Here is a 26130-nt window from a genome sequence, read left to right on the forward strand (position 1 = left end):
CCATTGATAAGGTTTCAAAACATTTCAAAACAATATAACCGTTCTCTCGAGATGTTTCCTTGGTTGCCGAGGAAACCCATCTTTTATTTTGACTCGGCCGTGAAAGCAGAGGTATGCCTATGCCAAGAGCAGACCGGTATCTGAACATTCTTGAAGGGAAGATCAGCCCTGAGTCTGGGGGGTCCTCAGATGTTCCCATCCCTCCACCCACTGTCCACCTCCCTCCTGTTGGGGGCCCTCACGCCCCAGGATCGGGCAGGGAGAGATCTCGGCTCCCAAGGCCACGGCCCTCATTCCTCAGCCTCCTCCGGCACAGCTGGTGGACGTTGGGAAATGCAGTGGGTCGTAGTGTGGCCCTCACCCCTGTTTCTTGCCTCTATCCAGATAATGAATAGACACCAAGCAAACCAGGTCCCACCCGTCTTTCTGCCTCCCTGGCCGTGGGAAAGGCTCTGGGGTGGGAGGCAGAGTGGGCAATGCCACCGGGAGGAAGTGACCTCAACCAGCCTCTCCCACACCTGCCCCAGCTCCTCAGGGAGCCCCGAGGTGTCCTCTCCTCCGGTCTGTGAGATGGTGCAGTGAGGCTGCAGGGGGGCTGGGGTGAGGCAAGTGCACCAGCGGAGTGGAATGGGAATGGGAATGGGGCCGGGGACTGGGGCGAGGGGGCAGGCGGGGGGAACGTATGGAGGCCTACCTGGCCGCCAGCATCCAGGACTGACTGGGCATGGCTGGGTGAGACCTGAGGTAGAGAGGTCAGTCCCCACTTGTGGAGGCTCCATGGGGGAGGGAGGAAGGAGGTGTTGAAGAGGGCGTTCCCAGGAATGTTCCAGAAGTTGTTGGAGGAATCACGGTCCAGCCACAGGGTGAAGAGCCTCCCCAGAATGGGGAAGTCCACTTTTTGGAGAAACCACAAAGTTTTTCAGACAAGTGAAGCGGTGTGTCCCTCGGGCTCAATTAGGAGGCCTGGGGTTGACTGGGGTTAGGAGTGATTCCTGGCCCCCACCCTCCGAGTGTCAGGGCCCTGTGGCCCAGCGGGGTGGTAGAGGGCTTTGGGAGCCTGGCTGCTTTGGCTAGATGTGACTGGAAGTGACTGGATGTGACTGAGTCCTCAGGAGACAAGGGGCATCAGGGGAGGTGGCATTGGAGCTGAGCCGGAAATCCTACCTGCGGTTTCCACAGTTGGCCAGGAAGGAAGCTCCAGGTGCAGCAGGCGTGCCCGGCTGTCTGAGCTCAGGGTTTGTGAAGGGGAAGAGGCAGGTGCGTCTGAGCAGCCCCAGGGAGCCTCGGGGCCCTCTGCAGACAGGTGGCACCGCCCACAAAGGGGCAGTGGCTTAACTGATGCCACCTGAGCCCCCTTGGAAAAGTGGGCACCTTCCTCTCCCAGGAGAATGGGACAAAGGCAGGATGCTGAGGAGTCTGGGGCAGGGGGAGGGGACAGGTGGGTCTGTGGCTTTTCAAACCGCTCCAGGTGGGAAGCTGCCTCCTGGGTGAAGTGGGTGGTTGGTAAGCTGGGCCACGTGTGTGCACCGCTGACGTGTTCACTCCTGGCATCAGCGCTTTTCTTGCCGAAGACAACATGGTCAGGTGGGCTTAGGCTCCTGCAGGGGCCCTGGGATGGGGAAGGACTTGTTTCTCCAAACAGGGAAACTCATCTGGTGCTGGGTCACATTCCCTCTCCCTCCTGAAGGACATCACTCCTGAATCCCCCATCTCTTCTCCCCCCCCCCCCCCCACCGCCTTCCTCTCTCTCTAAAATCAATAAACTATTAAAAAAATACACCGAACTCCAAAGTCTGTCCTTGATCAGTGCCTGTGGCTCCAGGGAGTCTCTCATGGGGGGGGAGGGGGGGACGGAAAGGCGTGCCTTGTGCGTGTCCTGCGTGGTCCCCGGAGGGCTGGCCAGGCAGCTGTCACGTGGCGTTTCTCAAGTTGGCCTTGCCTGAGGAATTCCTAGGGAGATTTTCAACATTTTCACAGAGATACCTGGATTATGAAAGTAGTCTTTACATTGTTTGCCTTGAAAAAAACAACCTTGGGAAAAACATTCTTTGGGGCACCCTGCCCCTCTCCGAGGGTACGACCTCATTGCTTTCTGTTACTGGGTAGGCGGGGGCAGGTTCCCGCGGGCCAGGCTAACCTGTGCTCATCCTGGGATTCAGACAGATCTGGGCGTGTCTCTGTGGCCTCCAGCCTTCGGCTCTTCCTGGGAAATAACTCAGTCTAAGAGGAGGGAGAGTGGACAAGCACAGAGTGGCCCAAAGCCAATGACCCCACTTGGCAGGGGAGAAGCCCTAGTGACTCAGGACAGTGTCCATGCCACAAACTGCTCATGGCTCAGCCCACACGGACTCATGCGTCTTAGGAAGAGGATCAGGACATTGAAAAGTGACTAGGATTGAGCAGACTTTCTGCTGCACTAACCTTCTCCCGTTCTGCAGCACTGGCCACGGTAGAGAAAGGATGTGCCATTGGGGGCTGTGCAGCCTGTCCATGGAGGTTTCACGGTGACCTGGGCCGCTTTCTTATAGAGCCGGTGGCTTCGGAAACATCGCCGACCTCGCCATGCAAAGCAGTCATTCCAGTGGGGAGCTGGAGTCAGGGCCCGGTGCCTGGTACCTACTGTGGCCTAGAATGTGGAGACAATTCCCAGGCTGTGCATGGAGTAGTTTCTGCATCAAGCCATCCACAGAGCTCGATGAGACCGGCAAGACTAGGAGTGCACCAGAGATGACCGAGACCCGGTGAGGAGGCCTGGCAAGGAAGGAGGTGGGCAGATGAATCAGAGAGGAATCCTGTGACTTGAGAAATAAGTAACAAGTTAACATTGACCAACTAGAATAGACAGGTCCAATTTATCAGCTACTGAGTTGGCAAAGACATTTTAAAATTACTACTTCAAGGGAGAGCTAAAGCCATTAGGTAGAGTGTTGATGGGAACGTTATAATGAGTGGATCAGGCTGGCAACAGCTGATCCCTATCATCTTAATGTCGCTGAAGATGGGGCACCCAGACATGGGCCTCCTGCAGCTCCAGGACAGGAAGCCACAGCACTGCCTGTGAAGTATTACTGTACCTCCAACCTGAACCTAATCGAGCCTCTATCAAGCATGTCAAATTTGCAGCTGGCATGCTGCAAGTTTAAATAAACGAGGCATGCGGCCCACTGGCCACGAGTTTGACATGCTTGCTCTAGATCTAACTACTGACACATAGGAAATAGGAAGCTTAGAAGAAATTTAGAGAACTCCTTAGTGGCCCAGTGGTTGAGCATCGACCTATGAACCAGGAGGTCACGGTTTGATTCCCGGTCAGGGCACATGCCTGGGTTGTAGGTTTGATCCCCAGTAGGGGGTGTGCAGGAGGCAGCCAATCAAGGATTCTCTCTCATCATTTATGTTTCTATCTCTCTCCCTTTCCTTTCCTCTCTGAAATCAATAAAATATATATTTTTAAAATGAAATAAAAAATAACTCCTCATAAAGTGAGACATTCTCTCAGGCAAATGACCTGGAAAGTCACTGGATTGTTTCCAACAAATACCTGCCCTGAAAAACCAGAGGAGAAGGCAAGAGAATTAAGAGGCGTATCAGCTATAAGTGATGAGAGGAGCAAATGCACCAAAATGGCCAATCCCAACTTCCCGAGACAATCAGGAAAAAAGGAGGAGGGATTGGTTAACAGACAATAGGAATAAATTACTGCTAATTTGTTAGAGATAAACACTGGAGTATTTTGGAGTGAAATGATATGATATCTGAAACTTGTTTTAATTGCCCCACACAAAACAAAAAGAGTTTTGGAAGGACAAATGAAACTCAAAGAACAGAATGTGGGGGATTGTTGAAATGGGGGATGGGTATTGGGAGTTCAGTATCCTATTCTCTATATTTTTGTGTATGTTTGAATTTTTTTCATATTAAAAGGTTTTTTAAAAAACCATGATAGTTCTCATGGATTGGCAAAGGTATGGAGAATTTTTATTATTTCAGATATTATATTATCCAGTTGAGCAGTTTCCTTTGTTTTTACCTTCAATTTCTCTCCTCATTAGGTTCTTGTTATCTTTAAAACTCTTGAGGGTAGGAGACTGTTTTAGAAAACGAAGTCTTTCTTGGCTAAGTCCATTATCTCTCCATCATCTGTATCTTTCCTGGGTCTGTCTCTATGACTGGTTTTTGTCCCAGCTCCATGTTGCATCTTTCACATCTTCACATGTCTAGTAAATTTTGATGGCATATTAGACATTGTGAATATTACATTCTTGAGTGTCCAGATTTTGTTGTCTTCCTTTAATAGTATTGCAGGTTTTTGTGGGCTTTTTTTTTTTTTTTTTTTTGGCAGGCAGTTAAATTAATTTTGAATCAGATTGATCTTTTTGAGTCTTGTTTTTAACATTTTTTTGTAATGACAGGTTTAGACTAGCTTTTATTGTTGGGCTAGTTTTGTCTATGACTAAAGCATGACCTTTCTGAGTTCTTTTCTGCATGCTCTGTTTATGCAACAAGGTCTCTCCACTTGACTGGTGGGAACTGTGTGAGCTCTGAAAATTGTGAAACTTACAAATTCCAATAGTGGTTCTTTCCTTGACCTTGGAGAATTGGTCCTATGAATGCACAGTGCAGTTTTCAACCAAAGACTCAAGACGGGAGGGGAGCTCTCAGAGGCAGTTCTTCTGTGTGGCTCATTCCACCCCATCCCTCTCCTTGGACTCCCTGACCTCTGATCTCTGCTCCTCAGCTCAAAGAGGAATGCTGGGAATCCCTCTCCCTGTGCCATGGTCCAGAATTGGGGGCATGTGGTGACATCAGAGGAGTTCACCTGATTTTCTTTCCTTCTCTCAGAATCCTGCACTGACCTTGGTTCGATGTCTAAAAACATTTGTTTCCTATACTTTGTCCAGTTTTCTAGTGTTCATGGTAGGTGGGCAAGTTCAGTACTGGCTACACCTCATGGCTAGAAGCAAGAGTCCAACTTTCCCATTTATAAAAAAAAATAAAAATCATTTGCCCAGTCTAGAAGCTTCTTTCACTAAATGAACGAAGGCAGAGGTGAAGTTTGGACACACGTAGGATCAGCGTTTTATGGTGAGTACAAGGGACATCTAGGGAATCCAGGACCGTGATCCTTATATTACTTCTTCATGTGTTGTCTTTGCAGGAAGGAAAAAATAGAAAAACAAAACAACAGTAAACCAGAGTAGCAGAGGGAACTAGTCCCTATAGGCGTGAAAGACTTCGAAAGGAAATTTAATCCTTCGAGTGAATAACAAAAGATCTAACTGGTAAGAAAATGGACCTCCCCAGCCCCCAACCACCAGTGAGTCCAGAGGACCTGTCAGCTCCCCACACAGCACAGCATCGAGGCTCAGCACACGATCAACACGCACAGAGACTTCGAGCTCCAGCGACAGCACTCGAGTGGATAGGTGTTGGTATAAGACCACTTTCACTGAGCGTGTGAATTCAAAACTAAGGGGACTCTTCAGGAGCAGTGAACAGTTTGGAGAGAAGGGCAGGGAAACCCCACGCCTCTGCTCTTTAGAAACTGCCCACCCTATTCTCTCTCTCAGGCTCTCAGGTGCTGCTCCCCATGTAGTGGGGGCATGGTGAGCTTGGTTGAGATCACATCGGATCTTGCAGAGTGGAAGGGGGCGTCCTGGGATGCAGGGCAGGGAGGGGGCTGGCCGGCTGCAGCCATGCTCATTCAGGGACGTGGCTACATCCCGGCGTTCTGAGCAGCCTCCTCCGTGACTCCCACCTGCCACTCTAAAAAGCCACTATTTCCCTTTGTGTGAGGTTCAGGCCGACCGCTCAGAGGTTAGACATTGTGTTGTTCCTTCTTCTTTGAACTCTAGATCTGAGTGCATAACTCAGGAAGAAAAAGCAGCAACAGACAACATTGGTTGCAGAGCCAGAGGCAGGCAGTGCAGTTCAAGGCCCTACGTTTGCCCAGAAGACCAGAGGCGCTCCCATGAGCTCCCCGGGCCTGCGGCTGCCCTCCTTTGACAAAGCCGAGCTATAAAGGCACAGGTAATGATATTAGCACCCGGCGCCTGCAGGCAGTTTTCAGAAACCTACCATATATTCAGCTCTCAGGGTGGGAAATGGTTTGTAAAATATGATGGCAGTTTTGTTCCTTTAAGCGCCTCTAAGCGCCTTGGAAGACACTGCTGAAGAGTGACATTAAGAACGATAAATGAGCAGCAAGGAGGAAATTCTCGCTTCAGGCCTGGCAATGGCTGGCTGTTTGCATTGTGGACATAATAAAAGTGCCAGGAAAATAAATACATGCTCAGCTCCCATCCGGAGCTCTTCGGGGTTGTCAGCCCAGACCCTCCCTGTGAGAATTTGGGTGACTCAGCAGTGTGACCCTTCTGTCCCCTGCCCTCTTTCCATTCTCTTCTCTCCTCTCCTCCCCTCTCTTTCCCTTCCCTTCCCTTCCCTTCCCTTCCCTTCCCTTCCCTTCCCTTCCCTTCCCTTCCCTTCCCTTCCCTTCCCTTCCCTTCCCTTTCCTGGGCAGGTGTTTGTTGTGCTGGCTACACTGACACCAGGGATGCAGTGGTGAGCAGAGCCAGACCAGGCAGCACCCCAGAGTGTCCAGGGGAGGCAGATGCCCAGGAAAGAATCATATTAAAGAAGATGCAAACACAAAGTGAGAGGAACTCTCTGGAGGAAAGGCACAAGAACTTAGGGGTGTTTAACAACGGACAGGGATTGGAGGGCCCCCCTAGAAAGAGCTGGAGGGGAAGCTACCCAGGAGAGGGCCAGGAAGGGCTGAGATGGGGGGAGCCATCTCCAAAGAGGGGCCCCTGGTGACAAGGAGGGGTCAGGGAGCGGGGAGCAGCCCAGATGTGATTTCTCAGGTCTCTGTTCATCCTGCCCTTCAGGAGGTCTCTGCTAAGGTGCAGGCCTGGCCAGGCTGCCAGGGCGTGTTTCAGTCCTCTCCCGCCCAGGCAGATAAGAGCATCTGGCTCCCTCTTATCAGCAACTGGGGCGCAGGAGGAGGGCTGTGCCAGACACCAGCGAGTGTCTGCGGGCTGACCTCATCACCGCATTCACAGCTCCCTACATTTTTCACTGCATAGCTCTCATTTTTCATGCTGCTCTCCCAGGGATGGCTTCAAGCTGTCACAGGGGGCTCCACGGCTCTCTACCGAGTCAGACTAGCCCAGTGGTTGGCAAACCGCGCTCACGAGCCACATGCGGCTCTTTGGCCCCTTGAGTGTGGCTCTTCCACAAAATACCACGTGCGGGCGCACAGGTACAGTGCGATTGAAACTTCATGGCCCATGCGCAGAAGTCGGTTTTCGGCCTGGGCGAGTCTATTTTGAAGAAGTAGCGTTAGAACACTCAAGGGGCCAAAGAGCCGCATGTGGCTCACGAGTCACGGTTTGCCGACCACTGGACTAGCCGAATCTACCTCTTCAAACACTTCGGAGCTGGGATGAACAAAGAATATTTATGTTAGAGAAACATGGGTTAAACTTTATCTTCGGGAACTCAATGAAAGGGCTGGTATTTCTCCAAACTACAGCTGTTGAGTCACCTTACAGTTATTCCTTGGGGTGCGTAGAAACCATAAATCAAAAGGGTTTTGGACGATTTTAAAAGACTGTGTAACCACGAGAGAGGAGGTACGATCCGAACGCATTTGCCAATCATCTATCTAAAAGGCTGAGTAGCTATCTGGGTATTTTGAGCTTTCTCTTTTGGAAATGGAGAAAATCCCACTCTTTTTCTTAGTTTTTGGGTATTTCTGCAAGGACATACTTGATCATTTTTTCCTTGTGTGTTAAATTCTGATCCAGACAAATCCACCCCGCTTAGAACACCATTATGCTGTGGTAAACAGGAGGGAAATTGTGAAGACTATATTTTTCAGCAGCCTCCCCCCTTAAATTACAAGGTTTTCAAATTCAACCTTCGGAGTTCATGTAAAGAAGCTGGGCAGTTTCCCAAGGAAGAGGATGCTGTTGAGTTTATATTCATACTTAGTTTCTGGCAAAACGTTACTCTCAATTAGTGGGCTCTTTCTCCGAAGGCCACACTGCAAAAATGTCTTAGCCAAACGTCCCCAGACATGCTGCAGAGAAAAAGGCAGCTCGACCAAGGAATTCTCGGGCGGGTTGGTGGGTGCAGGTGGACTGTGGTTGTCTGGGTCATGTGTGACAGAGATGGGGGCGGGAGGGCGGCGTGACCCAGGACCCTGGCTGGTGTCTTATATATAAGTCAGCATTACTTCATTCAACACCAAGTCTATGTAAAGAGGGATCTATTGCTTCTATGGGCAGTCGCACATTTACAGACCGGTTGTGCCATTTGGTTCAGGAGTCTACATCTTGTCACCGCCGGTCCCTCTGTCTTCCATGGAAGGGCTTCCCTGGCGACCGGATCATTGGCTGCTGCAGCCTCGGGCCTCGGGTCCCCTGCTGGGAGAAACCCATCCGTACCGCTCGCTCTGGTATCCGGTGGTGTCTGGGGAGAGAGCTCAGAGAAAGGCCGCCCATTGTTTCCACGTGGACTCCGGGAACAGCGGCTCTGTGGCCAGGCTCCTGGGGTTTCCTGTTGATGACGGAGGTGCCCTGAGTCCGCTCAGGTTGGGACTTTGCCTGTGTCCCCCCGGGGAACCCCGCCCTGGGGCCGTTTCGTCTATTCTTCTATTGCGTGTTGGTTTTATGAAAATGCACTTTGCATTCCACTTATACACATAGTAAACTCGTAACCCTTAAATGTATACAGTGCTGTATGTCAATTGTATCTCAACAAAACCGAGAGGAAATGCCTTCTCCTTTCACCAGGAATCCTTTGCCATGTATCAGAATTGCACGTGAAGAGTTTAAAACCACAGGCTCATATTTGCCGTTGATTCCAGTGGCACTGTGGATGCGGGTTTGCAAGTTAGAACCCTGGCTGCACTTCCACAGTAAGCGGGTGGGCCAGCGTTTAGGCCCCAGCTCACCACAGAGAAACAGGTCCACATACACACGCACATGTGTGGGCCACTTGGGGCCACAGTCTCCACTGGCCCCTCCCCCTCCTCCTCACAGGAATTCTAGTTGGTTCACGGTTACATTGCAACCAACTAGGGGACATAGAGCTCCCACCCGCAAGCTCCCAGGTGACTGCAAACATTTCTGGCTAATGAAACAGTGGGATTCCATTGGGTGCAGTTGGCCAGGAGAGTTCTCCTTTGCCTTGTAAAAAAGAGAGAGATTTAGCTGGCAGACCCCACCCCCCTTTTGCTCTCCCCTTCTTACTGCCCGGGTAATGGTCTCAGCCCCTGGGGATGTGGCCTGGCTGTGGGACAAAGCCACACCCTATAGATGGCTGTGAAGGAGACAAGGGAGGTGGTCCCTGAGCGAGAGCACCACCCACCCTGGACGACTCGTCAGGTGAGAAAAACGAAGCCCTTCCTCAGCAGGCTGCTTGTGGCCCGTGTCCTGCTGCATGCAGACTAGCGCAGTCCTGGCCGACAGGCAGAGGCACAGGCACGGTGCACCTGGGCAGGTGTGCCCTGGGACAGGCAGGCCGCATCTCATCACTGCCAACGTGTCAGTCCCTCCCGCCCCCTCTGTTTACCTTTGTGCTACAGGTCCCTCTCTAATGCTTGTTAAAGTTCTGAATAGCACAATCTTTTATACAAACACCACCTTTCTCAGAGCTCTAGGCTAGTGGCCGTTCAACTTTTGTGACTCATAAACCTGTATGAGCATCTATTAAAATGCTGGATAATCCCCTTAGAAGATGCACAGACCATAATAAACAAAAATTAGTGCACCATTGAGGGGTTCATAGACCCCCATAAGGCCCATCTGGGGGCCCTTGTGGAAACCTCCTGTTCTGGGCACACAAATCCGTTGTGATTATCTGCCTGTATATGGCCACTTGGCTGATTAACAATATGCAAATGAGGTACTTGTTTTATTTTTAATTTTGCAAATGGGTATGCGTTCTGTTCCTTGGATACTTACAGCTAATTCTAAATTACTCTCATTTCATAAATTATTATCTGTAGCAAAAAATATAGAGAGAATCAGGAAACTATCACCAGCACAGAGCAAGAAATCCAACAGCACAAAGATACCCAATGGAAACCGAGTCCTCCCCTCAATGCAGATTCCAGGCCCCAGCAACCCATGACCAAGTGTCTTGGTGTCATTTTAGGAATGCTTTGTGCATGGCCCTGTTATTTAATCTTTTAAAAAATATTTTTATTGATTTCAGAGAGGAAGGGAGAGGGAAAGAGAGAGATAGAAGCATCAATGATGAGAGAGAATCATTGATCGGCTGCCTCCTGCACGCCCCACACTGGGGATTGAGTCCACAACCCAGACATATGGCCTGACCGGGAATTGAACCGTGACCTCCGGGTCCATAGGTCGATGCTCAACCACTGGGCCATGCCGGCCAGGCCTATCTTATCTTTTAACAAAATGGGAGATTTTATACTCAGTTCTAGTTTTTTTCATTTACTATATCTTGAAGATCTTCTCACACCGATAATTATGGATCTGCCTGTTCCTTTAATGGTTGAGCAGTGTTCCACTGTGCAAATGTACTGCGATTTATCTGACTGCCCCGTTATCGATGGACATTCATGTTGCAGCAGCTTTAAAAATCGTTCACGGTTCACCAGGCCTCTGTGCTGTCTCCATGCCAGCTGATGAAGTATGTGGAGAGCCTATGAGCTCATTATATCTGCTTGCCCAGAGGAAATTAAAAACGAAAAACCTATGGCAAATGGTCCTCACTTTTCAGCGTCTCCACATAAAACATTCTCAAGTACAGTTTTTGCTATTGGCCACTTTCAATTATGCAAGTCACCATTTCTATCTCTTGCTGGGGCTTCTGACCCACAGAAAAAGGTCAGCTGGGTGAGGCAGGAATGTACAGCAAGGACCTTGGAGCCAGGCTGTGTGACCTTAGGAAAGTTACCTAACCTCTCTGAGCCTTACTTTCTTATCTGGAAAACGTGGATAATGATTGTACCTATCTCACAGGGACCTCTTGAGGACTAAAGTCTTTAGGACCTTGACAGGCATAGCGAAAGCATTAGGTCAGTGTTGGCTAATTTTAGTCTAGATGGCCTTGGAATAAAACGGAGGAACCCTTTGCTTCTGCGGTGGTGGTGTTGTCCAAGGTACGGAATACCAGGCCTGTCTCCTTGAGCTTTGATGCAGGCACACACATGCGCACTCCACACCCACCGCCCAGGTGCCGCTGAAACCTATCAAGCTGCTCTGGTGTGCAGAGGGGCTCCAAGAGGTGCTGCAAGGACAGCATTAAGCCAATGAGAGGACTGTGCCTCCACGGGGACAGGAGGCAACTGTAATCCCACATCCCTGTAGACAGCACACTGGCGAGGCCCAGGACTGTGGAGCAGTGTCCAGGGGAGAGAAGCCACTCCTTCTGACCAGCAGGAAACCCCGGAGGCACAGGGTAGGTGGAGGCGTGCCTGTTGCTAAGCGACAACCAACCCATTTACCCCTCTCCATGGGGATGGCCCAACAAGTCTCAGGGGCGCAGTGTGTATCAGAGAAGCCTCCTCGAAAACAATTGCCCGGATTTTAATTAAAGTTCAGCAGGAGGGACTGAAAGTGGGACAGTGAGCAGGAGCCGGGAAGCACGGGAGAGGCGCTGTGGCTGCTGGAATATTTAGAAATCATGAAACAGAATCCACGCCCATCCCCTCCTACCTTGAAATGTAAGCCATTTATGTTTCTTTCCTGTCTAGTGTTTCACCGCCACATTAAAAATTGAGCTTGTCTTCACACTTCAGGGCACCCACGAATCAAGTGGGAAACCTGGTAAGTGCAGGCGATTACATTTTTTAAAATGATCTTACATAGCTGAAGTCTTTCACTTTTCTCAAGATTACTAGGCTGGTACCCATTTCACCTCCTGCAAGAGCTGTGGGTAGAGAAAATATATGGGAATCCAAAATACCCAAATAAGAGCGAATATTATATATGTTTGAATGATGAAAAGTATTATATTTTGAAGGTATGTTGAAAATTATACTAATAAACGGCCTTATTTGAAGTGAGATACTATGCAGAACTCATTTGGGGAGAGAAGGCTGCCTGACTACAGTAAGTGCCCAATATTTTAAACAGAATTTTTGAAAATGCTACGTCATAGATGGAAGGGGGAGTTAGAGTTGCTTTCACTTGAGTATGCATTTCTGAAAGCAAAATAAATGTATTCCTGTTTGGATAGTTTGAGATACCCTGTGCATAGCATAGTGACCCCAACTACCAGTATGTCTCTATGTGTTTTGCACAAACCTAATATTTGAAAAATGATAGCTATCTCCCAGGTCCTGGGAAGAATAAATCAATCTCCAAGGTCTGTGTATATTATTTCTAACCAGGTCAAGTGTCCTGAGGCCCTCAATATGCATTAATCACCTTTTCTGTTTTTAGTTTCTCACCTCATCTGTCACATGGAAAATGTGATAATTAGGAATATAGAAAGGTGTTTTGCAAAACACCTTGGAGAACTGGACTCTGATTATTCAAAGAGGTTTTGAATCCGTAATTGTAGTCTTATGAATTCACTAGTTGCATGAAGCATACACCTTCACGTGGCACTTCCGTTTGCACACACAGGTTGCATTTGTACATTTCAGTGTTACAAATAGCTGTGACTTGTCAGCACCGATTTTACCATAAATTCTTCATTCTGTAGATGTTGATTCTAACCACGCTCAGAGTGAAGACTGAAAGTGACTCAATTCTCTAAACCCTTTCTCTTCTAGACAAGGACCATGGCCTGTGATTGCTGGCGTTGCCAGGTAAACATCCCACCTGCCCATCCTCCTGCCTCCTGCTTCGCTCAGGTGCCCTGGTGACTTTCCAAGGAGGCCTGTGACACCAAGACAGCTCACCTGAGGCTATAGATGCTCACCAAGTGTCTGCTATTCTCATGCAGGTGTGAGCATCTGCACCTTGGGTGTGAGTGTAGAAAAATAAGTGAATGTGTGAAAAATACAGCAAATACTTGTTATGCCGAAGTGTGAGCTTCAGCTGAACTAAACACATGTAACAGTAGAGTGGGGAGACCAGTGAACTAAAATGAGTAGAGATAGAACTTTCCAGAAAAAAAAAATCTAGTCCAGACTCCCCATAAAACGTGTATTTGATAAAAGAAAAATCACTCCAATTTCACACAAAGCTACTCAGGTACTTAGCCTTCATTCCCCTAAATCCGTGGTCAGCAAACCGCGGCTTGCGAGCCACATGCGGCTCTTTGGCCCCTTGAGTGTGGCTCTTCCACAAAATACCATGGCCTGGGTGAGTCTATTTTGAAGAAGTGGCGTTAGTTTAAGTTTAAAAAATTGGGCTCTCAAAAGAAATTTCAATCTTTGTACTGTTGATATTTGGCTCTGTTGACTGAGTTTGCCGACCACTACCCTAAATGAACTGATCTGCAATACGCACTGCAAAGATGTTTATTCAGTCAGTCATCCACCCAGGAACTTACTGTGACTTAGCATGTATTAAGTGTGACGTTGAATGTATTGAGTGTGCGTTGGGCGTCTCCTTGCCCAGTTTAGTCTGGGGCACAGCTCTAGGAGAGATTTGGGTTATATTCGGGGTGAGGGCAGAGGGCTGCAGGAAAGCAAAGGAAGGGCCTTTTGCCCAGATGGACGTCCAGAAAGACTTCCCAGAGGAGCCCGAGTATCAGGGCCAAATCCTGAAGGAATAAAGAGAGTCAGAAATCAAGGTGCTTATTTGCAAGCAACGGAAATTAACCATGGCTCATTCTTCCAAAAAGGGACTTAATAAAGGATAATTAGGTAATTCAGCAGAGGGTTGAGAGATCTAAAGAACCGGGCTCAATTCTGAGCTTCCAGGACTGGTTTGCTGAGGAACGTGTCCTGGCATTGGGGAAATCGCCACAGCCCTGCGTGCCCCACTGAGGCCACAGCCGGGCCTGGAGCTCTCCCTGCGACCAGTGCCGCCCTGGAGGAAGATGCTTCTGCCACCAGCCTCGCCTCCTCCTGCAAGTGGGTGATCGAATCAGAGATCCATGAGGTGGAAGCTAGACACACCTGCATGTAGCTGCAAGGGAGGCTGCAAGTTTGTTTTTGGGGGTTCAAAATATAGCCAAGTGTTCTCAGGATTCGGAGCACCCAGAAAACATGACAAAGCCACTATCTCAGTGAGGCGGGTGGTGCAGGTAGAAATGCTACAAGTGGACCCGCTCAGTCCTAAACTCTATTGTGGGATCAGGATTGCCAGTCCCAGGGGTGTGGGGCCAAAATAAAGGAAGCCGTGCACCTGAACCCTTTGTGTGCTCTGGGCAACACCGATTCCTACTAGCCAGGGATGACGGAGACCCCTATGTTCCAAGAGCAATTACATTAATATCAAGAAAATAGATACCCGGTTACCCAATGGTCACACTGTCACTTAGGGTTGAGTGTTCGGGGAGGGAGCCATTGTTCTCTGTACAGATACTTACACAAAGTTTTATTTAAAGTTTGGTTGGTATGGAAAAAAACACCCACACACTTAAGAGGTCAAAATATCCAAATAAAATTTACTGCAACTTCTGTAGAATTTAATTTGTGCTACAAGACATGTTGCATAGGAAACTATTTTAAGCCCCTGAGGAAAAATACCCATGGTTTAAGGTGCAACTGGTTTTGTTTCTTTTTTGGGGGGAAAGGGGAGAAAGGATCTCTGGAAAGAATGATGGTAGAGAGTTGAAAAGCTGAATTTAAGGTTAACTCGTGTGATGATTGGGGAATTGTGTGTCTGGGTTCTTGCAGCATAAAATACGTAGTGTTTTTATTTTTTGGTATCGTTTTTTTCTAGCCAGTTGATCTTCAGTATCTGAATCAATAGATACACAAGAATGTTTCAGCCCCATAAGGGACTATACATTGATTATAGTAGGTAATTATAGTGTTTCAAGAAAGCAGATTTAGAGAATGAGACTGGGATCCCAAGTGGCCCCACTTGACTTTTTACGCACCCGGTGCCCATCCCGGCACATTCCTGGGGACTCCAGTCGTGCCCCTTGCTCCCTCTGAGATGCCAACAGTGCAGTCGTAGAATTCAACCCAGCAAGTCGATCTGCAACCATAAAGGTGATCAATGCAACATTCCACCAGGCCCCAGACTTTATGTGGGAAGTATTTCATGTTCAGAACATGTGCATCCTGCTTAGATAATCTCTATATTGTAAATAAACACGGTTTCCCCACACTATTCATGCCCAAGGAGACATGGGTATACCAAGAAGGGAGAGGGATCACGTGTGGGATGAAATGAAGCAGAGAGTTTGGCAAATGGCCGCCGGCACCTTGCACAGGCTGTCCTTGTGGCGAAGTTTCCTTCCTGACCACAGAGAGGGGGAGTTTTGCAGGGACCAGCTCGATAAGAACTGGAATTGCTCTTCTGAATGAGCCGGGGCCACAGAGAACGCCAACTCCCAGCTGCTTCCTCGTCTCAAGGGCACCAGTCAGACTTAACTTGGCCCACAACACGGTCCACGTGCCCTGTGGCTGGTCACCACGAGGCCAAGGTACAGAAGGTAAGAAAGGAGGGGAGAAAGGACCCAGGACGTTCTCAGAAAGAATGGGCTTGGGCGACACTCATTTACCTAAAACCACGGCTCCTATTTGATTTACGTTTGTACAGGTACGGAGTGAAAGAAGGTCCAACGCACAAACAAGCGTCTTCCTGTTGAAATGTGAGTGTGTCTGGGAACAAGAAATGCCCCCGAGTACTTTTAAATACATATATACATCTGTAACATAATTTAAAAAGGTCTTCAGAGAACATAAAAACCTTAACAGCGTCTGCCCCTATAAGTTTTGTTTTTACCTATATGGTCCATTAAAAAAATTAGATGCCACGTTTCTCATATGTCCCCTCCTCCCCATACTTTAAAAAAGTGATTTTAAATTTAAATGTATACTTAACAAATAGAAAGCTATTTGATTGGCAATGACCTGCAGTGGAAATTCCCTTCAGGCCTCCCCTGCCCCGAGATGGAGGCGGCAGGTGGAGCACTGGGTGTGCTTGGTCCTCGGCGCGGGGCCATCGAGCGACCCTCATCTGTCTGAGCAGCCGGCCCTTCCACCCTCCCCAGCAACATGTGGCTGCACAGGCATCCGGGATAGATGGGGGGCAGACGGGGGCACGGGCCCCAGGGCAGCAGCAGGCCGGGGGCGCCCGTTCAAATCACAAAGTCGTCCTGGTCGGCAGGACTGAAGGCAGCCGCTCGCAGGATGTCCAGGGTGTTCACGAGGATGAGGGTGCCCGTGAGGTGCTTCCAGCGCTTGGTGATGGGGTTCTTCATCCTGTCCAGGCCGGTGTGCAGCTCCTGGATGACGTCCCGGTAGCTGTCCCCGATCTGGTGGCTCCAGGTCAGTAGAAAGTCATACGCGGGCTTCCACATGGCCTGCACGGGGGAGTCGTCCGAAACGGAAGGAGGGAGAAAGGACAGAGTGAGGGACAGTCAGACATACGGCCGGGTCGCCAGCTACACTACAGCTCCTCTGCGCGATATTGACACTGCTCGGTAAGAGCAGAGCAAACAGGAGCCACAGGGGACCGTCTGGGTCCCGGCCACCATGTTGCAGAGGGAACTGCATGTTGTGCGAGTAGGACGTAGCCAGTGGTGTCTCAACTAACAGGAAGGATTTCTCTCCTTACACTCCCTGTAGCACTTTCTATCGCGGCCATTTATTTAGAAATTCGCCCTATTAATAATAAAGGACACCCTTACCCTAGCTGGTTTGGCTCAGTGGGTAGAGCATCAGCTGGCGGACTCAAGGGTCCCGGGTTCGATTCCAGTCAAGGGCACATAACTGGATTGTGGGCTCAATCCCCAGTAGGGGGCATGTAGAAGGCAGCTGATCAATGATTCTCTCTCATCACTGATGTTTCTATCTCTCCCTCTCCCTTCCTCTCTAAAATCAATAAAAATATATTTTAAAAGAAAAAATAATAATAAAGGACACCCTTATGATTGGAACTTCCCCCATTCCTAGGTCTCCGGTAGCTTAAAGCGACCTCCATGAACAGGTGAGGAAACAGAACTTCTGAGCAGGAACCCAGCCCATGGCGGCCCACGCCAGACATACAACATGCCAGGTATTCGTGCAGCCGGGGCGGGTAGAGGCCCAGAGCAGAGCGGATCCCAAAAGGCCCAGTCACCCATCATTCCCTCCGACTGAAGGTCATTTAAGATCGGGATGAGCAAGGGGCGGGCAGGCCTGCCGATGTCCCCACGCCCCAGCCCCACTTCACGGCAGCGAGGCCTTGCCAGCGTCAGAGCGGGAGTCACAACTAAAGACCCCAAGAAGGAGGAGACCTGCCCACTCAGTGTGCTGGGCACGCGCTTTCATGTCTAACTCCTTTTATCCTCATAAAAACACTGCAAAACAGACATTGCCGTGGCCGAGTTTTACAGGTTGAGAGGAGGGCTGCCCACTCACCTCGCTGTCCACGACCCCGTTCCTGTCCCGGTGGGGAGACTCATATGCGTCCATCTGCTGCTTGGACACCTTGGCGAGCTTCTCGGCCAGCTCCCTCCAGCGCTGCGCCACCTCGACAGCCGTGGTCAGGAGCACAAAGTCCTGGATGAGCCGGACCACCAGGCCCTGGCAGTCCATCTTCAGCAAGGCCTGGGGGGAGGAGCACAGCGTGAGGCAGAGGGCGGCTCGGGTGCCTGTCGGATGCAGACACGACCTGCTCTACCTGAACGTTTCAATGCCTGTAACACACCCCCTGAACCCCTGCATCGCGGCGACTCACAGGACAAAGGAAGTTGATGATGTGTGTGGGGTGGACGTCCCTCCAGAACCTCAGCATGTGACTGGATTTAGAAGTAGGGTCTTTGCAGATGTAATTAGGTAACTGACCTCATTCTGGATTGCAATGGGTCTGCAGGTTCTGGCCCATTGCAATATTGTCACAGAACCAACATGGACAAGCACACAGACACGTGGACAAGGGCGCACCTCCCAGAGTGCTGCAGTGGTTGGACAGAAGCTGCACGCCTGTTCACAGACCAGGGACCCACGGCACCTTCCCAGGCTGAGAGCCGCAGGCCTCCGCGGCGAGCAGCCTGTGGGACAGCCTGGGTGGCAAAACCCTAGGGAACTGATCATAACCACAGCGCACACTCCGATGGAGGACCTACTTTCTGCTTCTGCTCTTCGGCACTGCAGAATTTCAATGCAAAAGAAGCATTCCCTGTCATTACAAATCGAAAAATCAATGAGGAAGCAACAAAAACTGGGCGGAGCCAAGGCCACTGTGCAAATGAAGACCCTGAAGCTCTCAAGGTCAGTACTGATGGGCACAGGGCAGGAAACACAGAGAGCCTGTTCCCAGGGCTGCGGTGCAGGTGACGGGGGAGGGAAGGGCCGCAGTGGCCCTGCTTGCAAGGGGCCGCCAGATGTGAAATCAGATGCACAAGCTGTGAGGGTGTTCCCAGCCGGGCAGCCCTTTGGTTTGACCCATACCTCTTACCTTGCCTACTTGTCTTAACAAGAGTACACCCGGGGGTGAGTATGAAAACTAGGTCCTCACCCCCAGGCACCCTGGCATTCTGAAGGAGAGGCACTCAGAGCGGGCACTCCACTGCCTGCCACCTGAGTGACTCTGAGACTGAGAAGGGGCAAGGGGCAGGGACACACCTGACTTCACAAAGGGCAGGAATGGGTCCACCTTGATTCCCCTCACTTCCACTGTGACAGTGATCACCCTCAGTGCCCACAGGATATAGAGCAAGTGTTGTCTGGTCCAGGGGGCTCCAGGCCACTCTCCCGTTGCCCCATATACTATTATCTCTTGCCCCCGAGGCCTTGAATTCAACCCGGCCTCAAGCCTCTGCTCGACCCCATCCCATGCTCCTCTTCTCCCTGGCCCTGGCCCACAGTGTACCTAGGACCTGACAGCCCCTCCCCCTTGGCTGGCTCCTGCACCCCCTTTGGCACCCCCATTTGCCTTCCCCTGGTCCACCCAGGCCAAGGAGGTCCTTTCCTTCAGGACCCGATACAAGCCCACTCAGCTCTCCTAACTGTTCACCCGTCTTCCTCAAGTAACAGGCCCGCGTTCTTAAAAAGCCCAGCCCCCAGCATCCCCTCTAAGCACACAGCAGGCGCCCGAGTAATGTTTAATGCCTGTGAGTACATGCGCCCACTCCTGCTGTTTGCCGTGCCTCTCCCTGGCTGTGTGTTAGAAGCTGCAGCCACGCACCTGCCACCGGTTACCTGTCCTGCCTTTGACAACAGAATTTGACTTCAAAAGCTCTTCAAATGTGTGGTGCCCATTCCCTCATCTGCCTGACCCGTAAGTCCCACCAGCACAGGGATACCCAGGGGTTCATTCAATGCCCTCCAACCCTCAGGGGCTCCAGGGGCTTCGTCCACTCTGCTGGGTCCGGCAGCACCACCCCTCCCCCGACTTTCAATATGGTCTGGGGGCCTCATCGAAATGGGATGATCACAGACAGGCGTGGCTTCTGCTGGAGAGCTGCGTGGACTGGGGACAGGAGGGCCATTCTCTGTGGTCACAAGCCGTGTGGGTGACAAAGGACAGGCAAAGGACCCCGGGAGGTCCATGCACACAACACACCTCCCAGTCCCGCTGAGGTGGAGAACATGCACCCCCAAGAGGGACTGGAACAAAAGAACAGAAGCACGGTGGTCTGACCACAGGAGGCTGCATTAACTCACTCATCATTTATTCATTCATTCACCACATGTCTGAGTGTTTCCTATGTGCCAGGTCCTTTCTCCCGTGGATTTTGTCTTCAATTAGGGCATCAAGACACAGGAACCCAAGTAAACAAGGGCATTTCAGATTCTGGAAAGCACCGTGGAGACGACATTACGGAGGACGAGGTGCAGTGACCCACAGGCACAAGGTGGCTTTATGGGGAGTTGTGGGAAAGCTCTTACAAGATGAGGTTTGGGCTGGGATCCGAAGGAGGTGAAAGCCCAGCCACGTGGAATCGGGGGAAAGAGAATTCCAGGCCGAGGAAACTACAGGTGCAAAATCTGAGCAGGAGCAAGCGAGGCGTGTGCAGGATGCAGCGACAGGCCGGAGTGGCTAGCGAGCAAGAAGCATGCGTGGTCCCCAGCGATGTGAGATGGGGGACCAGGTCTTAAGGGCCTTGGGGGCGGAGGCAGGGGCCTGGACACCATTCTGATGGTGGTGGACAGATGGACCTTTTTCCTTCCCATCTCCCGGCAAACCTGCTGTTCTAAACCCTCCTTCCCCCTAATTCATTTAATCATGACTTCCAAACCAAGGCACCATCACTAAACAAACTGTCTCACAAGGAGAGGGGTGAGGCGGGGGTGGTCTGGCTGTGAGGGGGGCGGGTTAGATGCTTGGTTGATGCTGTAGGAAACTCCACTGCTCAGCGATGTCTAAGTCCCTGGAAATGAAACACCTGGTTTGCAGCGATTCCTCCAACACCCCAGGATAAGCCAGCCTGTGGTTTCTAGAAGTCGGGCCAGCCATTCAGATCTGCTGCTCAGAGGTGAGGAAGGGAAACCGGTTTCACTTCAGCCCAAGCCAACCTCCCCCGGGCACCTTCCTGCCACTTCCTCCTCCTGGGACTCTGGGAGCCACGGTGGGTGTGGGGCGGGGGGAGGGGAGGGTCCCAGACACACACGGGCCCCATCTGCACACACACACTAACCTCAGGAAGCCAACCGAAAAATCTATTCTGGGTTCCCCGAGGTGAAAAAAAGGAGCCCTCACTTAAGTCTTCTGAAAAGCAATGAGGAAATGAGAGAAGAGCCACCTCCTCAGACAGGCTTCCACAGCCCGGAAGGAGCTGCCCAGGTCGGTTCATTTTCCTCCTGTGCCCATGCCAGGCGCGCGCTTCTCAGCTGTCACGAAGGCACAATCAATCGTTTATGCTCCATGAAAGCACATAATTCCCTGATCCATGGAGAATTCCAGCCTGAGGCTGGCGGGAGGGAAGCTCGGGCCCTGCCCACTGTGAGGTGGATTCAAGGAGGAGACGGGCAGCTCGAGCTGCACGGGGACTGACTCTGCAGGCGGGCCAGGGAGCTGTGCCCTGAGGGAGGGACATGGGCATCACCGGGGAAGCTTCCCTGCAGCCACGCTCACCCTCAGCCACGACAACAGCATCCTCTCCACTAACGCTGCCAATGCCCAATGGCCTCCGGGTTGCCAAGGTCGCCCCTCTACCTGCCACTTCCAGTTCCCGCTCGCTCCTGGGGGCAGTGCCAGGTTCCCATTCTGCTCCACGTGACCAGCACTTGATGCTATCGCGGGTCACTTGTCAGGGGGGCCTGCGTCATGCCCCACTCCCTCTGCCGCAGTGGCCACGGCACTGTGGACTGTAACCCTTCTGTCCCCCGGCTCCAGGGGGCAGCAGAGAGACGTGTGAGCAATGAACCCACCTCAGTTGCACACTCACGTCAACGCGGGCAACCTCAGAGGCACCTGGTTCACCTGTTCCCAGAGGTGCAGACCCGGAATGGCAGGTGTTGTGGGGAAGGAGGGGGTAGAAGTGGCAGAAATGCCAGGAGTGCTGAGTCACACCTCACCAAAGTTAGGAGGCGAAAAAGGCTGTGTGGAGTCGGGGGAGCAAGGAAGAAAGGCATGTGGCCAATCACACAGGACATCACATCAGGGGGCCCGGGAGGGAGCTGAGACGGCTCCTAGTAACCAAGGGAGTCGCCAGGCAATGGCAGCACAGACTCGACGAGAGATGCCAAGAGAAAGATATTACTAAGCTTCTCCGAGGCCACTCCCAGAACTTATCCCACAGTGAAGAGGGGGGCGGCTGCCTGTGGGTGTGGGCTGGGGCTGAGCCCAGGCCTGCAGGTGCCGTGGAAGGTCAGTGCATGCTTCCCGGCTGGCCGGTGGCCCGGCGTATCCCGTAGTGTGACACCAACCTCCCCCTTCTGACTTCCCCGCATTCCAATTCCTGGTTGTGCTGGCAAAACCGAGGCTGTCCTCACCCCCGACTCAAACGCACACGAAAAGGAGGAAGAGGAAACAACACAGAGACATGGTGGAACCTTCGAGTCAGACACAGAGGGAAAGACTCATTAACATAAAGCCAGATTTGGGGGCAGTGGTTCTTAAAACGTTGGAGTCAGGTGGCTCTCATAGGGAAGCTGATGAAGCACAGACCTTGTCCCCAGAGGTTTATAGAGAGGTGGTTGGAGCACAGGCCCTGGGTATCCACGTTCCACTGGGCTCGCGGGGGCCCATCCCGAGACCTCTGAGGGGCCCCCAACTCAGCGGGAAAAGAGATCTGAGCTGTTTGGGGAACCCCACGGCCCCATGTGAACACCTCTCTCCAGGTGCATTTCCTAAAACTCTGGCCTTGCACCTGAGCGAGCACAGATGAGCCCAGACGCCGGTCCAACGGTTCACTGAGCCACGTGGCACCCACGTGTGTGGGGAGAAGGCTGGCTTCCGCCCCGCGCTCCCTAAATCCAAACGCGCCGGGACCTACCATCATGAGCTCCTTCTGGAAGGACTTCCGGTCCTTGTTCTCCGCGTTGTTACAGTCCTCCTTCAGCTTCTCCAGGACGGACGCCACCCGCTCGGGCTCGCTGTCCAGCTCCGCTCGGCAGAAGAAGGTGAGCGGCAGGTTCCCGTAGCCCAGGGCGTCGGCGAAGGAGCGCCAGCTGCTGATGTTCTCCATGAGCAGCGTCCTGACGGAGGCGTAGATGTAGGTGAGGAACTTGCAGGGCCGCAGGATCTGCTCCAGCAGCACCGAGGTGCTGAGCTCGGGCCCCGCCAGGAGGCTGGGCCGGGCCTTGCCCACCACCAGCACGTTCCTGGCGTGCACCAGGCCCACCTTGCCCTGGTGGTAGCCGATGTACCACTCCTTGGTCCACAGCTGCCCCTTCAGCCGGATCTTCTCCTCGCTGAGCAGGGCGATGGCGTCGCCCTTCTTGTACTCCAGCAGGTAGTGGTTCTTGCTCTGCCGGACCACGGTCTTGAGCAGCTTGCCGAACTTGAGGCTGGACACGGGGCGGTCCTGAAAGGTCGGGTACTTGGTGGTGGCGGCGAACGGGGACAGAATGATCTTCCCGACCTCGTTCTTCTTGAGGAACCGTCTCTGCCCGGACGGCTTGATGGCACTTTTGGGGGGCGGCTGGGGCGTCTGGACGCAAAACTGGGTGAGGATGGCCTCCTGGTCGTCCTTCACCTGGACCCTCAGGGTGAAGTCGGAGAGCTCGCTGGGGTTCTGGCAGGCGATGGGGAAGATGAGGCGGCTCACCTTGCCCAGCTTCATCTGGAACCCTCTCACGACTTTGGCCTGGTCGCCGGCTCTGACCTCGTAGTTTGTCATGTTGGAAAACATGCAGACCTGGAGGTCCTGGGGCCTGGACAAGACGAACTGGTGCTTACCCCAGAGCTGCAGGGCCACGGGCGCGGGGCTGGGGGCCTGGCGGGTGACCTCGGTGACCAGGAGAGTCTTTGGGGCACAATCATGCCCAAAAAGGGTCACCACTGTCTTGAAGGACGGGTGAATGTGTTTGGGGCCGTAGAGACCCACCGTGACTTTTTTATTGATGAAGTCCCACACGGTGGAAGGGTAGAGAATGTTCGGTCCGTGGGCCACGATGGCCAGGTACATACAGGGCTCCAGGTTGTCCAGGTGCACCTGGACCGTGTCCCCGTAGCTGTAGGTGAGGGGGATGGGGACATACGGCCCTTCCTTCAGGTCGCTCCTCAGGCACTGCAGGCCCACGGTGCTTTTGCTGAAAATGTCGTTTTTCACCTCGGCTGAAACTTTCATCTCCAAGATGATGACGGTTTTCACCTCCAGGGTGCTCAGCTTCACCTCCAGCACCGGGCTGACGGTGCAGCAGCGGTCGCTGTTGAGTTCCAAGGGGGGGTCCAGCAGGGCTTTCATGGAGATCTGCTGGGTTTCCCCCCGGGCCACGTGGCCTTCCGGCACATGGATGCCGATGCCGGTGTCGGGGAGCTGCACGGAGCCCCCGGAGCTGTCCAGCTTGCACACGATGTTGGTCTCCACTGCTTGGGTCTGGCCCCACCCAGGGCTTTGGCCCAGCAAGTCCAGGTCGTGGCAAGACCGAGCCAGCTTCCGGTGGCTCAGCCAGGCTGCGCGGAAGTCCTCCCGGCTCTGGAACTGCTCGGGGGCCGGGGACTTCAAGCCCGTGAAATACCCCGATGAGTCGGGCGCCTCGGACTTGGCTTGGAGGACGGAGAGTTCCGACAGACTGTAGGAACGTTTGCTCCGGAAGAACGGGTTGTCCCGCTTGACGGGCCCCTCGGCCTGGAGCTGGTTGGCGGCCGGCAGCTCGTCAAGGATGTTGCCGGTGCTGTTCGTGGTGGCCGGGCTGGACCCCGTGAAGGAAGACGTGCCCGTGTCAAAGAGCAGCAAGTCCACAGTGCTTCTGGGAGCCAGCTCGTCCACACTGGGCATCCCCGGCACCTTCCCATTCAGAAATGGGTTTGTTTGGACCCCGTTCCAGAAAGGGTTGTTACTGTAGGTTTTGCCCGATCCCTTCTTGTCATCTGTCCATCCTCCGAGCAAATCTAACTCCTTGGCTACTTCCTCTGGGCTGTCGGGAAGATTGTCGATCATCCCGCTGTCACTCAGCGTGGAGTTCCGGTAGTTGAGGGGCTGCACGTAGGAGGAGGGGATGTAGCCCATCTCCGTGGTGTTGTGGGCATACCACCACTCCCCGCCGGACGTGTCCAAGACGTAGAGGTGGTCGCCCTTGGAGAACTTCAGGGTGGTGAAGTTGTTGGGGCAGTAGTCCTTGATTGCGATCACTTCCTTTGCATTTCCGAAAGGTGTGGGATTGTCTCCTAGCAAGGCACTGGGAGAAGGCACTGCAAGAAACACACAGAACAGAAGGTGAGGGCGAGGCCGCGGGCTGCAGAACACTGTCCACGCTAGCGAGGGCGGCCCAAGAAACTAACACACCACAGGCAGCCACGAGCCAGCAGCGTGATTCACAGAAACAAACTAGAGTGGGTTTTGGTGTGCGATCAACACACCAGTGAGGGTACGACCATTTCACCACACTCGGTCAGGTCCAGGTCCACACACACGGGCGAGGCCATGATGGAAGTCGGTCCATCATCCGCAGAAATGCAAATCAGCACCACGTCCCTGTGCCTCAAACATCTCATTTTGATCAAATTATTTCTTTATCTAACCAACTGGCCAGAGAGCTGCTGGGCCGCGAAGGGAGCAGACCAGCCGCTGCAGTCTGTGGACTACTCTGATCTGAAGACAATCAAGGCCCCAGTGACTCAGGCAGAGCTTCTTACTTCTCCCTTAAGTGCTCACTTCTCCCTTAACTTGGATGGAGGGCCCGTTCCGGGAAGAGTTATCACCAGAGAACTACAAGGAGAATGGGCCAGGCTGGTGGGCTGGGGGGGAGGGGGGAGGGGGGCTACGAAGGGAAGTTGCCCCCCAGTGTCTCTGCAGGGCAGGAAAATATTTGTTTATCAAGCATTTGCGCTCCCATCTTCCTGTGAACCGTCTTCCCTCCCTCCGAAGCCCCAGTCCCCACCTCCTTCTTCCCAGCTCAGCATGGCTGCCTGACTGCCCTGGGTCTCAGTCTTATGGGGCTCCCATACGTATGCCATTACATTTGTTTTTCTCCTGTTAAATCTGTCTTACGTCTGTTTAATTATCAGACCAGCCAAAGAACCTGGAAGGGCAGAGGAAAAACTGTCCTCCCCCAACGTAGAAGGAGAAACTGAATGGGATTGACTTAGAAAACAGAGATGCTCCGCGTTTAGGGGTCCCAGGGCATGTGACCAGGCGCGGGAAAGAAGGGCCTCCACGTCTGCCCTCAACACGAAAGACGTTCCCTTGCCGCTCAGGCCCGTTTCTTCCATTTCCAAGTTGAGCCCATTCTTTTTTATTTTTTTTTAATTAAAAAAAATTTATGTTGACACTATTGCAGATAACCCCCGTTTTCCCCTACGTTGCTCACCCCCACGTCCCCCTCCCCTGGCCTTCACCACACCATTGCCCCTGTGCATGGGGTCTGCATATATGTTCCTTAGCCAATCCCTTCACCTTTCTTATCCTGTCACCCCGCCCTCCTCCCCAGGCACCCGCCAGTCTGTTCCATGTATCCACGCTTCTGGTTCCATTCCTCATCAA

General features: G+C 52.3%; 1 protein-coding gene across 4 annotated transcripts in view; it reads right to left on the minus strand.

The window, feature by feature from the left end:
- Positions 1-14527: 14527 nt before the first annotated feature.
- The window catches only part of SH3BP4 (SH3 domain binding protein 4), a 78213-nt gene continuing 66610 nt past the window's right edge, over positions 14528-26130 (minus strand). For all 4 annotated transcript variants that reach the window (XM_008138425.3, XM_028140622.2, XM_054722974.1 and 1 more), the window contains 3 exons: positions 22480-24839; positions 17459-17647; positions 14528-16419 (listed from right to left, as the gene is read on the minus strand). In XM_008138425.3, coding sequence (XP_008136647.2) covers positions 16195-16419; positions 17459-17647; positions 22480-24839 — 2774 coding nt within the window. In that variant the 3' untranslated portion in view covers positions 14528-16194. The remainder of the gene's footprint in view (positions 16420-17458; positions 17648-22479; positions 24840-26130) is intronic.

This window comes from Eptesicus fuscus, chromosome 11, assembly GCF_027574615.1.
Source record: "Eptesicus fuscus isolate TK198812 chromosome 11, DD_ASM_mEF_20220401, whole genome shotgun sequence".
Classification (NCBI taxonomy): Eukaryota; Metazoa; Chordata; class Mammalia; order Chiroptera; family Vespertilionidae; genus Eptesicus; species Eptesicus fuscus.